Source organism: Drosophila busckii, chromosome X, assembly GCF_011750605.1.
Source record: "Drosophila busckii strain San Diego stock center, stock number 13000-0081.31 chromosome X, ASM1175060v1, whole genome shotgun sequence".
NCBI classification, from domain to species: Eukaryota; Metazoa; Arthropoda; class Insecta; order Diptera; family Drosophilidae; genus Drosophila; species Drosophila busckii.
The window spans coordinates 4,227,881-4,244,628 of NC_046608.1; the positions used below are offsets into that span (position 1 = coordinate 4,227,881).

General features: G+C 47.3%; 5 protein-coding genes across 5 annotated transcripts; 1 reads left to right on the plus strand and 4 right to left on the minus strand.

The window, feature by feature from the left end:
* Positions 1–3: 3 nt before the first annotated feature.
* LOC108607041 (leucine-rich PPR motif-containing protein, mitochondrial) lies at positions 4–3,438 on the minus strand. The gene is made up of 2 exons (XM_017997643.2): positions 1,077–3,438; positions 4–1,008 (listed from the first exon to the last, which is right to left on the minus strand). The coding sequence occupies exons 1-2, from the start codon at positions 3,382–3,384 to the stop codon at positions 95–97; spliced, it is 3,222 nt and encodes a 1,073-aa protein (XP_017853132.1). The 5' UTR covers positions 3,385–3,438; the 3' UTR covers positions 4–94.
* A 189-nt stretch (positions 3,439–3,627) lies between these two features.
* On the minus strand, positions 3,628–4,526 carry LOC108605977 (enoyl-CoA delta isomerase 2, mitochondrial). Its single transcript, XM_017995799.2, has one exon. The coding sequence runs from the start codon at positions 4,490–4,492 to the stop codon at positions 3,674–3,676; it is 819 nt and encodes a 272-aa protein (XP_017851288.1). The 5' UTR covers positions 4,493–4,526; the 3' UTR covers positions 3,628–3,673.
* Positions 4,527–5,400: 874 nt separating this feature from the next.
* LOC108605677 (large subunit GTPase 1 homolog) lies at positions 5,401–7,584 on the minus strand. The gene is made up of 4 exons (XM_017995467.2): positions 7,427–7,584; positions 6,064–7,336; positions 5,798–6,003; positions 5,401–5,728 (listed from the first exon to the last, which is right to left on the minus strand). The coding sequence occupies exons 1-4, from the start codon at positions 7,523–7,525 to the stop codon at positions 5,504–5,506; spliced, it is 1,803 nt and encodes a 600-aa protein (XP_017850956.1). The 5' UTR covers positions 7,526–7,584; the 3' UTR covers positions 5,401–5,503.
* Positions 7,585–7,662: 78 nt separating this feature from the next.
* Positions 7,663–12,423, plus strand: LOC108607100 (ribonucleases P/MRP protein subunit POP1). Its single transcript, XM_017997726.1, has 3 exons — positions 7,663–7,908; positions 9,771–11,448; positions 11,510–12,423. The coding sequence occupies exons 2-3, from the start codon at positions 9,813–9,815 to the stop codon at positions 12,376–12,378; spliced, it is 2,505 nt and encodes an 834-aa protein (XP_017853215.1). The 5' UTR covers positions 7,663–7,908; positions 9,771–9,812; the 3' UTR covers positions 12,379–12,423.
* On the minus strand, positions 7,897–9,603 carry LOC108607101 (GDP-fucose protein O-fucosyltransferase 2). The gene has a single exon (XM_017997727.2). It carries the CDS (start codon positions 9,525–9,527, stop codon positions 7,974–7,976), a length of 1,554 nt encoding a protein of 517 aa, XP_017853216.1. The 5' UTR covers positions 9,528–9,603; the 3' UTR covers positions 7,897–7,973.
* Positions 12,424–16,748: the final 4,325 nt, after the last annotated feature.

Consider the following 16,748-nt stretch of genomic DNA (forward strand, 5'->3'; position numbering starts at 1 on the left):
AGCGCTTTTTTTTTAAAAACGTAATATAAATTTACTTAAAAATTGAAATAGTAACAATGCATTCTGTAGAGGGAGGAAGAGTGTGTTTCGTTTATTATCTAATTTGCGCACGCAGCGCAATGCTGCTGGGAATCTCGACATTGTTGAGCTGCAGCAGCTTGGCCAGATTGCGCACAAAGTCCTGCGAGACTTTCAGCTCATCGTCGGCTTGCAGACGCTCGTACAGATCCAGCGCCGCTTCATAGTTGTTGCTCTTGCTAAACTTGGCCAGCAGCATATCATAGATGGCCTGCTCATCGATGGTGCGTTGTAGTCCGCGCACGCCGCGCGCCAAACGCAGCAAAGTGCGCACCGCACCCTCCTGTCCCAAATGCTCGCAGTTCTTTAGCAGCAGCTGATGGTTCAGCTGAAACTCTGGATTGATAATCAAGCGACGCAGCTGCGTTTCCGTGCCGGACTCCGCCAGCGCCAGCAGCAGCGCACTGTTCATATTCGCAGCACCATGCACGCGACTCACAGTAGCCGTCACCTCAGCCAGCTGCTGTTGCGCCGACTGCTTGCAGCTGCTCGCATAACGCGCCAGCTGCTGTTCATCGCCGTTGCTCAGGCTCACGAGCAGCGACAGCAGCTCGAACTGCAGCGGCGTGTGCTTATAGCGCGTTGCCAAGCGCTGGAATTCGGCCACTGCGCCCGCCAGATCGCCGCGCAGCAGCCACTCGCGCACCAGCGGTCCCAGCAGCGCATTGTGCGTCTGGCAGTAGCCGAGAGTGCGTAGAAACTCGAAGATTTCGTTGGTCAGCGTGCGTCCGGACTCCGGCACGGGCTGCTTGCTGGCCAGCTGAGCTACGCTGTTGAGCAGCTGCCAGACATTCTTGATGACATAGTCGCCGCCATGGATCTTATGCGCCGCCGCACGCTGCTCCAGCAGCTGCTTGGCCAGCGTCAGTTGCTCGCCCTCCACCAGCAAAGCGGCATAGTCCAGCAGTTTGTGCTCGTCCAGTTGAAAGGCTGCAAGCAAATGAATTTCAGTTCATAGTTGAGTAAACTAAACTGAACACTTGGTGAACTTTACTTACCTGGAAAGCTTTGCGCCAGTTGCTGCAGCGTCTGCTGAGCGCGTGGCAGCTGCTTCAGCTTGATGTGCAGCTCCAGAATGGAGGCCAGCATGCCAGCGCTGACTTGCACCTTGAGCTGCTGACACTTTTGCTCCAACTGCAAGGCACGCTCCAGGCGTCCATCGCGCACGTTCAGCTGCAGCAGTCGCCGCAGCACGCCGCGTGTGTTCAGCTGCTTGGCCTCCAGCTCCACCAGGTGGCACTCGAGCTCGTCCAGCGTCATGTCGCGCGGATGCTTAATGAAGCCATCAAAGGGCAGCGTATCGGGCGGCAGCGTTAGCTCCTTACTGCGCAGCAGCTGCAGCGCTTTGGTCGCTGCCTGCGCATTGCTTGCATCCCAGCTGCTGGTCACTGCCAGCAGCGACTCCGCTGCAGCGGGCGATATATGCAGCTGCAAACGCTGCAGTTCGTGCAGCAGGCGCAGCAGCGCCGTCGGCTCCTGACGCAGACGCGTCTGTGGCGCGCACATTTGCAGCAGCAGCGCGCCCACAAAGTCCTCCTTGCGCTGCAAGCTGCGCTGCTGCAGCGCTTGCAGCAGCTGCGCGAATTGCGCGTAACTTTTGGTCGCACGCGCATGCACGCCCAGCGCTGCCAGCGGCTGCAGCAGCGAGGTGAGTCGCAAGCGCGTCGGATATTGCTGCAGCAGCTGCAGCGCCTCCGTCGTTTGCTGTTGCTGCAACAGCTGCGCCAGCAGTGGCTCGAGCGTAAGTGAGGCACGCACGCCCACGGCGTCCAGTTGCTGCATCGCCAGCGGCGGCTGCTGCAGCGTCTGTTGCAGCAGCGGCAGCACATACAGACGCAGCGTCTCCTCATCGCACTGCACCTGCAGCTGTTGCATCTCGCCCAGCACATGCAGCACGCCGCGCTCGCCTTCACGCTTGTGCTGCTGCAGCAGCAGTGGCCAGAAGTAGTGCGGACGCAGTGGCTCCGCCGCAGTATGCAGCGCCTGCAGGCAGCTCAACGCTAGTGATGGCTGCCGGCGCAGCGCCAGCTCTGCAAGCAACTGCAGCGCACGTGGATTCTGCCCAGATTGACGCAGTTGCGCTGCAAACTGCAGCATCTGCTCCAGCGGCGTGCGCGCGCGAAAAAGTTCCTGAAGTAGCAACGCGCCGAAGCCATCCTGATTCTGTTGTGCTGTGAATTGTGGCGCTGGCAGCGCTGCCACCAGCTGCATCATTAGCGTCGCCTTTTGCTGATGCAGCAGATGCATGCCAAGTGCATTTAGCGCCGCCGGCACATCCGTATCGTTGATATACTCCGCCGGCAGCAGCGCCAACAGCTGCTCCATTAGCTGCGTATTCACGTGCTCCGCGCTCACCACAGCGCGCAGCATTTGCAGCAGCTGTGGCACTTGCAGCTGCTGCTCATGCTGCTGCAGCAGCTCCTGCGCCTTGGCCAGCTGCGCATTCTCCACATGCAGCACAAAGCATAAGGCCTGTGTGCTGGCCGTTGGGCTGATGCCGCCAGCGCGCATGCCCACCAGCACCTTGTCCATGCCGGCTAAATCTCCGCTGCGTCCATGGCCCAGCAGCAGCGCATGAAAGTTGCGCTCGGTCAGCGGCATGTTGAGTGCGCGCATTTCGCTGAGCAGCTCCGTCACCTGACGCATATTGCCGCTGGCGCCGGCCACGTCCAGCAGCGCGCTGTAGAGCGTTGCGTCCGCTGCGCCATTGTAGACAGCAATCTCGGCCAGCAGCGCTTGATGATTGGGCAACGGCAGCTGGTTCTGCTGCAGCATCTCCAGCTGTGTGTAGTAGTGTGCCAGCTTTGGCTGCTCCACTTTGAGTAGCTGCGACCACAGGCGCTGGAACAGCGCCAGACGCTCGGTGCGCGTTTGAGCCGGCAGCAGCTCCGGCACGCATATGCCCAGTAGAAAGTGCAGCTGCTGCGCGCTAAGTGGCAGCTTCTCGTCGTTAGCGACTGCCTCCAGCTGCTGTATTATGCGCTCACAGTTCTCATACCTTACCAGGCTGTGCTGTTGATAAAACGCCTCCAACTGCGTCCACAGATCCTCAATGCTTACGCTGCCAGCTGCGCCGTTGTTGGCTTTTGGCGCACGCTTCTTATTGCTGAATGCTGGTGCACGCGCAACGCTGGCATAACCATGCACGCTCGGCAGTGTCCTGGTAGTTGCTACTGCCATTGCATAACGTGGTTTGGCGCTGTTTGTGGCTGACACTGTCGCTGGAGTTGCTGTGGCAATGCCACGCTGCGCTGTGCGCAGCATGTAGCTTCGACACACATTCTGGAGTAAGTGCGTCCGCAACATGGCTATGGTAATGGCCGCAAAATTGGCCCAAAAGCCAAAATAATCACAACAGTGCTTAGCGGCAAAAACAAATGGTTTGCTTAGCGATGTGCAAAATAGCGATAGTACAGTTCAAGTCTGAACAGCTGTTTGCCGTCAGAGTACTTAATATCGATATACATGTATCGAAATTTAAATTTGAATACTTATTTGCAAAAGCGCTCAACGGCTTATCAGATTTGATCTAAAGCAACAAGACTTTTTTTTATTATTTATTATTATTAATATTACTCTGTTAGTTGTGTTAATTTTAAAGTTTGCTCTGATTTTTGCGCTTGCCAAACGCCATAATCTGTGCGCGAAAATAGGGAGTGGTACGCAGCTGTTTGACGTGTATGTTCTCCAGATTCACAACATCTATAAGCTGCTCCCGCCGGCTATGCTGCAATAGACGTTTGGTGGCTAGCAGCGCAGCTGTTGGCAACTGCGCATGCTGCTCCATGCGTGCCCAGAACTCCGTTGCACTGCTCACTATATTGGCGACAAAGCCGTATTGTAGTGCTGTGCGCGCATCCATGCGCTCACCAAAGAGCAGCAGTTCCGACGCCTTGCTGTGGCCCAGCAACTGGGGTAAGGTCCAACTGGCGCCTGACTCGGCGCATATGCCCAACTTGGTGAACGGCATCCAGAAGTTGGCCGTCTCTGTGGCATACACAATATCACAGAGCGCACAAAGCGGAACGCCAATACCCACACAGTTGCCCTGGACCAGTGCCACCAGTACCTTGCGATTCACTAGCATCTTCTTTACAACCGATAGCACTATTAAGCTGGAAGCGTTAAAGTGCACATCCACTGCCTCAACGCCGGACTTTTGTTGTAGTTCCTGCACTTCGCTTATATCCATGCCTGCCGTAAAGGCCGTAGCATCACCTGTGAGCACCACCACACTCACATCCGGCTCATAGTTGGCAATGTCCAAGGCACGCAACAGCTCAAAGACAGTGCGACGACGCAGCGCATTCTGCACAGCCGGTCGATGGAATTGTATGGTGAAGAGACGCCCACGTCGCGATACCAACAGCTCCTTGAACTTATCGTAGTACACCACGCCTGCACCTCCACTCATTTTGACTTTGTTCAGCCGACTGACATCAGCGAGAGACACAATATGCTGCGTTGATATTTAATACACACATGTGTGTGTGTGTGCGTGTGTGAGCCGCTCTGCTGCTTGATCAAAGTGCACTCTCTCTCGCTCTATTTCTCTCTTCGAGCAGCAGCAGCAGCAGCATTCCATGCGCAGTGTGCGCACAAGAGACGAAGCAGGGAGAGAATGAGAGAGGGAGAAGCAGCGGGCGCTATTGCTGTCTTTTGTAAACACAGATTAGCAATTGTCAAGACACTCAAACGGGACTTGGCTTTGGCTCTTGCTGATTAGATTAAGTAGGTAGATAAATAGCCTATAAAGCGCAAGCTGTAAACAATGATTGCGTTCTCCAAAAGGACAAAGAGGAGAAGCAAAAAATATACCTGACATACATAAATGATAAAGAGAGTGGAAAACAAGTTTCTAGCTTGCTCTAAACTATTTTTAGAACTGCAGTAAATTATTTGTTTACGATCAAATTACAGTTCAATGCAGCAGACGCTCGTTAATAGTAATTGATGCGAGAAATGTTTGTCTTTAACGAGGTTCTACTGTCAATAAACAGTTCAATAAGTAAAGTGCCGCTCTCTCTCTCTTCACTAACAGATAAGCTTTAATTGAAAGTGAAGCAAAATCTCAGCTTGTGACGAAAAGTTTGTCTTGCATATTAATTAATATTCTATGAACCGATTTGAGCAACAATTTATGCAAATATGACTCGCTATTTCTTTCTTTGCAGTCTCCTCTTTGAACAATGCTTCTTAGAGATTTATCAAAATATGTTTAACGTACTTACAGATGGAAGCTTTATCGCCAGTTATCCATCGTTACACGCTTTAGAAGTAATCCCAGTGTCTCGCGATAAAATAAACCAGTTTTAGTAGAGCTTAGTCCTATAATTCTATTTTAAATTATAAACAGCAAACAGGCAACTATTTCCATAGTTATCCTATATATGATCAATGTACTATATACACCCAATGGCAGCGCTTAGTGCTCATCCAGATGAGAGAACTTTTTGCGCAGCTTCTCGCGACGTTCCTTTTTGACATGACGCCAGGGCTTGGCTGCTGGACCGGCTTCCTCACCGGCTACCAGGCTGCCATCGCTGGCTAGGCGTACATGTGGAAAATTGGTGCGTCCCTTGACATGAGCTGTGCTAGGCTTCTCAGTAAAGAACTGCTTGTCCAGCTCCTTGGCATTGCTTTTATCAATCTGCAATACAAAATCAGAAAGAGATAGATATAGTCTATGTATTGGTTTGAATTAGAGCAGCAAACTTACGCGCATGGCACGCTGCTGTTGAGCGGGCAGCTGCGATTCCTCGATAGCTTTACGCTGGCGTTCGGGGTAGACATGATATTCCTCCTGTGGCACCGCTGGTGGCGCCAAGGCAAACAATAGCTTGCCATTGACATAATCCTTAAGCACATAGCGCGCTGAGCGCGACTGATCCGGTTGGCCATTGGAGGTCATAAAGCCGCGATTGTCTGCAAATTTCATAATTTTAATCAATTATAGTTTACATTTTAAAAGAAGCTTGCACTTACAGCCATAGGCAAGCAGCAGCTCCTCGGAGTGTGGCGGACGCTCCATATCTTCGCCCTCAATGGGTTTGGCTATCACAATGCCATACTTATCCTCCAGGATATGGCGTGGTATGCGCTCGCAGAGCAAATTCACGGCGGGCACATGATCACGCATCTGATCAATGGGCAATATGCCGTTGAGCAACATGTCAGCCTTGGTGAGCACGAAACTGGGCATAACTAGACCAGGACAATCGCAAAGCATTATATCGTTGTCCAGATAGAGCGTCTGGAAGCGCTTTGTCTTGCCCGGCGTGGCCGACACTGAGACCTTCTTCACCGTCATCAGTGAGTTGATGGTGCTGCTCTTGCCCACATTGGGATAACCCACCATGCCAATGGTGACATGTTGCTTTGTGTGTCTCGGTCCGGAGTAGATATTTCGCAGAAACTCAATTAGCTGAAGGCGATCCAGGATGTGCGGACTGTTTTTAGTGTCCGAGTCTGTATCTGTTGCTGTCTTTGGCTGCAGCTTGCGCTCAAAGGCATCTAATGTGTGCTCCACAGCATCTAGGGAGTGCTGTATGTCCTCCGCTGCCTGGCGCAGCTCTTGCAGCTCCAGCGCCGCTGACTCGTCCGCTGCACGCTTGAGTTCCTCTTCCACTTGGCGAGCGGAGTAGAAGGCTGTGCGTATGCCCTCGCCGTCGAAAAACTGTGCCCAATGCTGACGCTGCTCCAGCGTTAACATGTCAGACTTGTTAACCAATATCATGTTCATTTTGTTGCTGTCCACCTCCTTGACATATTTCTCCAAATCAACGCTGCGAAACATTAAAGGATTGCGTGCGTCCACAATTTGCACAACTACGTCCGAGCGCTCGACAACACGCCACAGCTGGCGCCAGAACTCCAAGTTCTTCTCGTACGGCGTCATCAGAATTTCCTCCTCCTCCTGCAGCAGCGCCAAATCACGACGCCAGTTGAGAAAAGCCTCGTTTTCGGCACGCTCCAGCTCCTCGCCACTTGTATCCTTGTTCCACTTGGGACGACGTGGTATCTTAAGCGAATCCACATGCTGGGCATGTTTCTTATGCATTAGCTGCTCCTGTGTCTTGCTAAGCAAGCCCACACGCTGCTTGGGATTCACAAACGTTATGTTTAGCTTCTCGGCCTGGAACTCGGTGCCCGCCAATTCGGCTGTGCGTAAAAAGGCATTGAATGAAGATTCCTCTGTCACCGAGGACAGATTCAGGCGGCCCCAGTCATAGCCATCTTGCAACTCTGTTGTATGCAGCTGTAAACATAAAATATACATATGTACATATATTTCATTAAATGTACGTGTGTGTGTGTGTTTATTTCAAGACGAAACGCAAATACGCACCATGGTATCGTTGTCCACCTTGCGACGCTGTGTGGAACCAAACCGATCCTTGATCAGCTGGCGTCCCAAATTGGCACCGCCTTTACTCTTTTTACCCATTTTAGTTAGCAGCACCGTTTAAAAATTTAACAAAATAGAAAGCACGTGTGACTTCTAAAAACATCTACGAATTAATGATTTGGTATCGATACAATACTAACATTTCACACTCGATAGTACAAAAGCATTTTAATATCGATGATTTTAAGAAGTGAGTACCGATTCTTTTAGCAAACCGCGCACTTTACGATATTTGTAGTTACCATTTATTTTTGAAGTTTTGGCATTACTTAATATTAATTTCAAGCATATAAAATGAGTATGATAATGGCATTCACAAAACATTTACTTAAAATTAATGAGTTAAGTTTTTATATTTACGTTTACGGTATTTTTTGTTTTTGGTGTGGCATCGCAGTTTGTTCGACGTTACGTAGATTAGAGTATGTATAAAATTGCTTAAATTAGATTGATTGAATATAAATACATACAAGTCACAAGTAAATTCTTAGTATTGATTGTCCATGTCATCGTCTTCACTCCAGACAATTGGCCAGACGGCATTCCGGGCACAACTGCCGCCCAGAGCTTTACAGAATGTATTGAAGGTAGTGGATTTGCTGAAGCCCAAGATTTCGCGCTCCTCATAGATACGATAGGTAAAGGTGCTCTCATACGTACCCACGAAGTGCCTGGCATACGAGCAGATTATCTGATCCACAATAGCCACGCCCCCATCCTTGAGCAGCTGACGTTGAGCATTCGACTCTGGCGTAAAATGCACAAAGCGAAAACGATAGAATAGCTCCTCCTTCAGCTCCAGCAGCTCATAGGGCGTGGCATCTGTGGACAGAAACACGGTGGTCATGTTGTACAGGCGTAGCAGCTGCTTAATTTGCTGGGCTGCTGACTTTAGCGTGGGCGTGGTCGTTTCACGAGATCTAACAAAGTCGCCGCGTCTCAAATGTGCGCACAAGAAGTTGCCACCACGGGCATCTCGTTTGGGACGCTCTAGTTCCCAAAGGGCAGGCCGCTGCACGCCCGTCTCAGCGACCGTGGTCTGTAACGCCGTGTGCATAAAATCCACGGCCACCTGCTCCAGACTGCGTGCAAAGCGCATGGAGCGACGCGCCAACCAAAAATGTTCATCGCCCCAACTGTCGTGCAGTACGGTCTCGGCGCTGAGCACTGCATAGACGCGCAAATCATGCTGGTCGTCCTCACCCGCCGTGTCCTCGTCCAGAGCCTGGCGCAGCAGATGCTCTAGCAGACCTGCGCTGCCCTGGAAGCGCATGCAGTTATAGCGTCCATAGCGCAGCAGATGCTGCTGCAATAAAGCGCCACCGCTGATTGAGTGCTCATTGCAAGCCTCCGGTCGCACCGAGCTGGGATCCACCGTTATGCGCTCATACTTGTCGCGGAACACACCCTGTTCCATCATAATCTCATAGTGCGTTAGACGAAACACCTGGGAGACGTGGACATAAGGTGGTGCTGGCATGCCGAACATGCGGTACTCCTGCAGAAACTCATCAAAGTCCAGTACGGGCGCATAGCGTCGCAGACTGGCCAAATCGAAAAAGTGGCGCCACATCAAGTCTCGCTGCTGGAGGCCCATTGAGTGCCAATGATAGAGCCGCGGCCAGGGAGGCAGTACTAGACGTACATTGCGGAAGCGTTTGCGGCGTCGCAGTCGCCGTATAAATACCGCCATGCGTATGTAGACATCCCGGCGCAGATTGAATCCCTCGGATATGTTTACATCGTAGAGTATATAGACGGTGCCGGGCAATTTGCGTATGGTCGTGGGGCAGGTGTCTTTGGGCAGTTCACTCCAGAAGGGCCGCCTCTGGCAGCAGCTGTTGCTGTTCTTATTGCTATTACTATTGTTGTTGTGTCCTGCATTGTGACCCAGACTGTTTTTAACCAAAGTGTTGTTGTTGTTCTTGTTGTTGCTATGGCTTGGCTTGTGCAACGCAACTGTCAGCTGCAGCAGAGTGACAAATAGGAGCAGCAAGACTAGCCAAGGCACTGACCACTGCACAGGCCAACATTTCTGCATTATAAGCCACTTTTCGCAGCGTAAATATAAAAATCACCCAAGCCGCTGGCTTCGTATCAGTTTGATTATTATTAAAATGGTATCGATGCCAGTCACCGTCGATACCGATATAAAATGCCGCGAACTGAATACAGCTGTTATGCTCAACAGCTGTTTGCTGCATATCGATACTTATTAACAGCAACACACATATCTAACCGCTACACGTGCCAGTTATTTTCAATTGTTTTGTTTGAATTTCAGTTTGCACATATTAATGAAAAACAAAGCACAAGATAGCAGTAAATGATGTCCACACAAAAGCTGGAATTTGATGCCGCACTTGGCGGTGGTGTCACGCTGCCCAGCCATGTGCCCACGTATCAATATGCTGCCGGCGCACTGCAAGAGATCAATGCGCTTATTGAGGAGGCCAAACTACCAAACAGTACCAAGTTGATATTTCAAACTTTACCCAAGCACATGCGCCGCCGGGCCATGTCGCATCATCCCAAGCGTCTGCCACGCAAGTATCGTGCCGCTCACAAGTGCCAGATGGGCAAAGCGGGCAATCAGCCGGTGAACAACAAACGCCCCTCTCGCAAGTATCGCCGCCGTCCAAAGAATCTGCTGCGCGAATACGTGCGCCGGCAACGCAAGCACATCTGGCTGGAGACACACATTTGGCATGCCAAGCGTTTCCACATGGTCGATCGCTGGGGCTACCGACTGCCCTATGCCAGCTGTGACAAGACTTATCGCGCCTGCTATCGTGCCAGCGCGGAACATTGCCTGCTGCAGGATATCTCCTTCTACAGCTGTGTGCAGCTGCAGGGCAATCTGGAGGAGCTGCGTGAAGGCTTTGCCAGACTCAGCAGCGCCGAGTGCGGCCTGAGCATAGCCGCCAAGACTTTTACGAGTGGACGTCGCGAGGGCAGCATAGAACTCTTTGCTGCTGACCAGTATCCACTGTGTGCGCTGCAGCGCGTGAGCTTTATGTGGCGTCCAGCGGAGCAGGATGAAACTCGACGCACACTCTGGCTTTGGCTGCATCCAGCTGGCGCACAGGCTGTAATCAATCAGCTTCTGATCGTATTCCAGCTAAAGTCCACACAGCAACAGCAGCTGCCGCTTGAGGCTGCAGAAGACAAAGAGCAGCAGCCATTGCGCTTTTGGACGCACACGCAGGCCTTTCAGTTGAACAAGCACTATGCCAGCGAGGATAACAGTCTGGAGCTGCTCATGTTGCAGCAAAGCTTTAATCGCTTTCGCCTCACCGGACCACATGCTCAGCGTGTGCTGGCCGCCAGTCTGCGTGCCTATCGTCCGAGCACGGAGGGGACGCCAGCGTCACAGTGGCTGCAGGAACTCGACCTGACTGAGCAGCTGCATTCGCAGGCCAGCTACTGGGAATCGGCACAACAGCTACACTCGCCAAGCGAACTGCTATCCAACATGATACTTGGCTTGAATGTTGTAGACCCGCGACTCCAGCGCCCAAGCCAGCGCAGCAAAGCCACCAAAGCAACGAATACAGATGGCAACTTAGCAACGCAGCTGCTGGTCGACCAGCCGCAGTGCTTGCCACAGAGCTGCTTATGGCAGCCGGAGCTGCGTGCACGCTTGGCGAAGCAGCAGCTTAGCATACATGCGTATGAGCAACTGCGTCAGCAGCATGCCGTTGTGCCTGGTGCGCCATGCGCTTTCGAGTCTCAAATGCAGCCCGTGCCATTGCTGCTGATACAACGTCCGGGATCACAGCAGGCGCAGTACAAACGCTTGGGCTACGGCTCTGGCTGGGATGTCATAGCACCTGCGCACTATGGCATGTCGCTCTGGCTAACGTTCATCATGTGGGGCGCACGAGTCGGCGGATTGCGTGAGTTTGATTCAGTGGCGCGTGAAGCGGGCGCCGAGCATCATTTGCCGGATACGCTGGCAGGTGAGTTCCGTTGTTATTAATCTGCCTTGACAGCTTTAATTAATTTGCTTACTTGCTGCAGGTCAGCAGCAAGCCTCGCTGGCTGAACTGGAGCGACGCACGCGTTACTTTCGATTGCCACCCAATAAACGTTCCAACTATCGCAAGCTGGCGGTGGTCAGTCCCTTTACGCCGCCTTGGCAGCAGCTAGTGCGCGATTGGCGGCGGTCTGGAGAACAAACAACTGCTGCCAGCTTCTATGTGCTGCGTGAGCGTCGTCTGCTGCAGTGCCTCCAAGAGTGTCTGCAACAACGTCAAGCGCTGCCGCCACAGCTGCCGGAGCACTGCCTCATACAAGTTCAGCTGCGTTTGCAGGCGCGTGGCCAGCTAAGCGCCAACGCCTTGATTTGCCTGCCCACGCAAGCGGACTGCAAGCAGCGCTGGCGTCAGCTCAAGCATGCTGACCAAGCGCCCGTCCACAGCGAGCCAGCGCAGCCCGATCTCAACGAGAGTCTGCGCAAGCAGCTGCGCCTGGAACACAAAGCTCAGCTGAAGCGTCTGCGTGGCCGGCGCGTGCGTGAGAAGCGCAAACTGCAGGAGACAAGCACAAAGCGTGTGCACATACGTCCGGCACTAACGGCGCAGCTGGTGCGCGAGCAGCTCGACAAGATGTGCCAGTTGTGGTTGCCTACTCCGCCAGCAGAGACGCGCGATAGCGTGCGGCGCCAATGTAGCCGCGAGGTCTGCGGATATGTCAGCAGCGCCGGCTTCAGCTTTGTTGAGGCCACCAACTGTGGCGTGGGCTACGTCACCATCAATGGACTGCGGCTGCTTCTGGAGTTGACAGACAAGGAGCAGCCAGTCATGTGTCTGGTGCGTGATGCAGACAGCCGTGATTATCGCTTTGCGCGACTGCAAATTAATCTAAGTGTAGCTGCTCAACCCTATTAAATTGTAAATATTTATGCAAGCCATAGAATAATTATCAGTAAACAAATATGCACTTAATTTAATTAATTAATTATGAATTTTGAATTTATTTTGCGCGCTACGTTGAATCTGATTACAATTTAGATTATTTTTCTACGCACGCGACTGTAACGAGTCTCAAGTTAACACTAAGCAGGCAAACAGAAATTATAAATAGTAAACAAAGTCTGTACACTAAGAAAGTTTCGCGGCCTCCCATTGGGTGAGCGCAACAGGAATAACTGTTCAATGCAAGAAGCAAAGGCGCAAAGAGCGATTGACAGTGAGCGAAAGAGAACGAAACATATGCGCGCTCTATTCTGTGTAGTGTCTGCTCAATCGCGGGCGCCTCTTAGAGCGCCAGCTGCTTAGTGAAAACTGTAAACAGCAGCTTGCTCTTTATTATGTTCGCTTAGTAATTTGCTTTGAGATTTGTGCATTTTACATATCGCCAAGCTTGTGCCCGCCTGAGTTGATACGCTTGAAGGTAAAAAATTTACAACTATGAAAACCTTTTCACTAGGAAAACATAAATAAAAGTAGGCTGCAACTTACATTTTACGCTAAGAATAAAGCTCCGTTATATCCAGCTGTATTTCTTCTTATCGTCCTTCGTTATTTTCGGTTGAGCTCAACCAATGCGCGGGCGCAAAAGTTTCTTTGAGCACTGCCATGTTTACTATTTAATATTTATGTTTGCCTGCTGATGTGGCTGTACCTTGAGTAAACTGCACTGCCAACTCGCCAGGCCACGTGACCCAGAACCGATTCGCTCCAACGTCCCAACGTATAGAAATCAAATCAAATTACTAAGCAAACATAAATAAGAGCAGGCTGCAGCTTGCATTTTTCACTAACCAGCTAGCGCTCTGAGCGACGCACGCAATTCGAATAAAGCTCCGTTATATTCGGTTCATTTATCTTCTATCGTCCTTCGCTGTACAGTTATTTTGGCTGTGCTCAACCAATGCGAAGCCGCGAAAGTTTCTTTCAGCGCTGCCAATAAGTACTATTTATTATTTATGTTGGCCTGGTGATTTGCTTTGGTTTCTGTATATTTGACGCGGCAGCGCATCGATTTTGGGCGGAGTTGGCAGTGCAATTCACCCAAGCTGCAGGCAAATCACCAAGCGAACAAAATATTAAACGCAGTCTCTGTGCTAAAAACTTTCGCGCCCGCTTATTGGCTGAGCTCAACCGAAAATAAGACAACCGATAATAACGGAGCTTTATTCGAATTGAGTGGGCTACCCAAAATGCATGCAGCAGCTTCTATTTATGTTTTCCTAGTTAGTAGCTTTGATTTCTGTACATTTTAATTTTTGGCGCGTCGAATCTGGGCCACATGGCCTGCCGAGTCGCAGTGCATTTTTATCAAAAAGCAACAAGTAAATCACTAGGCCAACATAAATTGTAAATAGTAAACGATGGCAGCGCTGAAAGAAACTTTCGCGCCAGCGCATTGGTTGAACCCAAAATAAATAACTGTTCAGCGAAGGACGATAGAACAGTAGACAACTGAACATAACAGAACTCTCTTCGACTATTGTGCGCCAATCAGAGCGCAAGCAGCTTAGTGCAAAATGCAAGCTGCAGCCTGCTCTTATTTATGTTCGCTTAGTAAATTGATTTGATCTCTGTACGTTTGACGTAGGAGCGAAACGGTTCTGGGTCACGTGGCCCTGGCGCATCAGCAGTGCAATTTACCTAAACTGCATGCAAATCACCAGCTCAACATAAATTATAAATAGTAAACGCAGTCTGTGTTAAAAAGCATTCGCGGCGGCGCATTGGGTGAGAGACCAGCAGCAAATAACTGTTCAATGCAAAATAGGCAAAGGAACAAAATAGCGAAAGAGATAGAAACATATTCGCTCTCTCTTCTGTTTGTGGAGTTGTTTTGCTTTGAGAAAAAATGTAAACTGCAGCTTGCACTTATTTATGTTCGCCAGTTAATTGGCTTTGATTTGTGAAATTTTTTTACTTTGCAGCGCCGCAAATTCCCGACCAAATAAAACACAGGGATTTTTTTTTTCACATAAATACCTTTATTATAATTTGTAGATTTTTATTTTTCTTTGGAAATAGTTCTTGAGATAAGCTTGATTTGACTTGTGTCATAAAATGTGATACATACGAGCATATAGAATGGTACGTATGTATTTGCTTGACTTTTGCATTCCTAATGAATTTCAAATTCATTCCATTCATGTGTGAGTGTGAGTATAGGTGTCTGCTTGTGTCAGTGTGTGTGTGTGTGTGTAGCTTGTAAAGTTTTCTTTTGTCATTTTTGTGCATGCATTTGAATCTTGCCATACGCTCTTGTATGTATTAATGTCTATATATGTATGTATCGTATCGTATATTGAATATACCCTTTCAACTATGTATAGCTTTTGTAGCGATAATATATATTAATTTGCTTGCTGTTGTCCTTTATTATTTTTTTGTTTTGTAATAATTTTTGCTTGTTTTCATTTTTTTCTTTTTTGCAACAAATATGCCTTTACTAATGATTAAATAGTAGTCATATATAGATATACATTTAATTAAGTATATTTGATTTAAATCGAAGCTGCTAATAGGTAAAAGCAAATTCATTTTGCAAATTTAACAAACAAATTCATTTCGTTATTTCATGGGCACACTCATAGTTTAGGTAACGAGTTCTTTCGCTCGCTCTCGCTTTGGATAAGGCAATGAATAAATATACTATATGTTGTATCTAGGATGACAAATAATTGTTAACATAAACAACTTAACAGTATTTGCTTTGCACATTTAAATATTTCAATTCTTTTCGTTACGTTTCGTTTCGATTATTTCTTGCTATTTTAATTATTCGTATGTCAAAAAAAATTGTTAGCTCAACATATAGAGGGGAAAAACTAGCATCGTTAAATTGTGTTTTTGCATTTTCTTTTTTCCTTTTTTTTTTACTGGATGAAGTATTTTCTTAAGCTTATAAGTAAACATTCATACATTCAAGTACATATATATTAAGTGTATATAGTTTCGATATATAGTATATGTATGTTGTTGTTTATGCAATTTTAATATTTTGTGTGTAAAGATTTTTAAACTTTGTTATTTTTCAGCTTTGTTTGCTTTTCATTTTACTTGTTTTTTCTTTCATTTATTTAGCGCAAAAGAAAAGGACTTATTAAATGTTTCTTTGCTTTCAAATACACATAGATATTCATATATTTTTCATTTGTTTTTCTTTGTGGAAAACGAATTGAATTCAAAACTGTTACAACGGAATCATAAATTAAGTGTAAGATAATTTAATTGTCTTAACGTTAACTCACAAAAAAAAAAAGAAAGAAGTAATTTCAAAGCTTTAGTTTATTTATATTTAAAGCTATAAAATAATTATTTATGCTGCTTGTATCTTGAATGCATTTTATGACTTTCAATAATAGTTTATATATTTAAAAATTTAGTTCTTTTATAATTTGTAAATCCCTGTCTAAAGCTGTTTGCTAGTAGTCATAAAATAATTTGTTTTTATTTTCAGTTATCACTTTATATCATATACATACATACATAAAATAAAAACAAAAATATATTCACTTGGCAAATGCACAAATCAACTCTCATGTAGTATACAAAGCACGAAAGGAAAACATTACAAAAGTTTCAAATTAAAATTATATTAAATGTAAGCAAAACAAAAATATATGTTTATATATTGTAGCTATAGTTTCAATTGAGACCTCAATAAAAACTATCACATACGCTTTTGGTTTGGTTTCGTTTTCGAAAAGTATATGATATTTATTTTAGTTTTTATGGTTTTGTCTATGTCTATACTTTTTTTTAGTTAAATTTATTTAAATTTATCAAACTTTTGTAGACTGGACGGTTGCCAGTTATTTTTGTCGACTGTTAATGCCTGGTTGATGTTCATCTTCTTCTTCTTTTTCTTCGTCATACTCTTTAATCTCTTGTATAAAAAGCAACAAAAAATATACATTTATTGTTAATAGTTGTTAAATATGCAACGAAAAGTGTTTTATTTTTGTTGTTCTCAATACTTGCGCTCTATCAAAATCGGCTTTATATATGTATGTATATCCTAAAAAGTCTGTATGTCAAATATCAATTTGTAATTCAATCAAAAATTATGCTTTAAATATTCCATTCTTTATATATATATATGTCTGAATATATATATGTATATAATATAATATTTGTTTTTTTTTTTGTTTTTGTATATATTTATTTAAATTTTTACTTTTAATTTTGGACTTTATACGTTGTGGCATCAAATTTGTTTTCTTTTAATGGAGTTAAAATATTAGTTTATGTATTTTAAGAATTGTTGCTGTGCCTTATTAGATTGTTCA

What these genes read in the sequence shown, in the direction of transcription:
- LOC108607041 (XM_017997643.2), bottom strand. Translation starts at nt 3,384, where the DNA reads ATGTTGCGGACGCACTTACTCCAGAATGTGTGTCGAAGCTACATGCTG. An exon ending in ACTGGCGCAAAGCTTTCCAG is followed by an intron (nt 1,009 to 1,076) that starts GTAAGTAAAGTT and finishes ATTTGCTTGCAG; the next exon opens with CCTTTCAACTGGACGAGCAC.
- LOC108605977 (XM_017995799.2), bottom strand. Translation starts at nt 4,492, where the DNA reads ATGAGTGGAGGTGCAGGCGTGGTGTACTACGATAAGTTCAAGGAGCTG.
- LOC108605677 (XM_017995467.2), bottom strand. Translation starts at nt 7,525, where the DNA reads ATGGGTAAAAAGAGTAAAGGCGGTGCCAATTTGGGACGCCAGCTGATC. An exon ending in AGGTGGACAACGATACCATG is followed by an intron (nt 7,337 to 7,426) that starts GTGCGTATTTGC and finishes TTATGTTTACAG; the next exon opens with CTGCATACAACAGAGTTGCA. An exon ending in AACAGCAGCGTGCCATGCGC is followed by an intron (nt 5,729 to 5,797) that starts GTAAGTTTGCTG and finishes TTTGTATTGCAG; the next exon opens with ATTGATAAAAGCAATGCCAA.
- LOC108607101 (XM_017997727.2), bottom strand. Translation starts at nt 9,527, where the DNA reads ATGCAGAAATGTTGGCCTGTGCAGTGGTCAGTGCCTTGGCTAGTCTTG.
- LOC108607100 (XM_017997726.1), top strand. Translation starts at nt 9,813, where the DNA reads ATGATGTCCACACAAAAGCTGGAATTTGATGCCGCACTTGGCGGTGGT. An exon ending in TTTGCCGGATACGCTGGCAG is followed by an intron (nt 11,449 to 11,509) that starts GTGAGTTCCGTT and finishes TACTTGCTGCAG; the next exon opens with GTCAGCAGCAAGCCTCGCTG.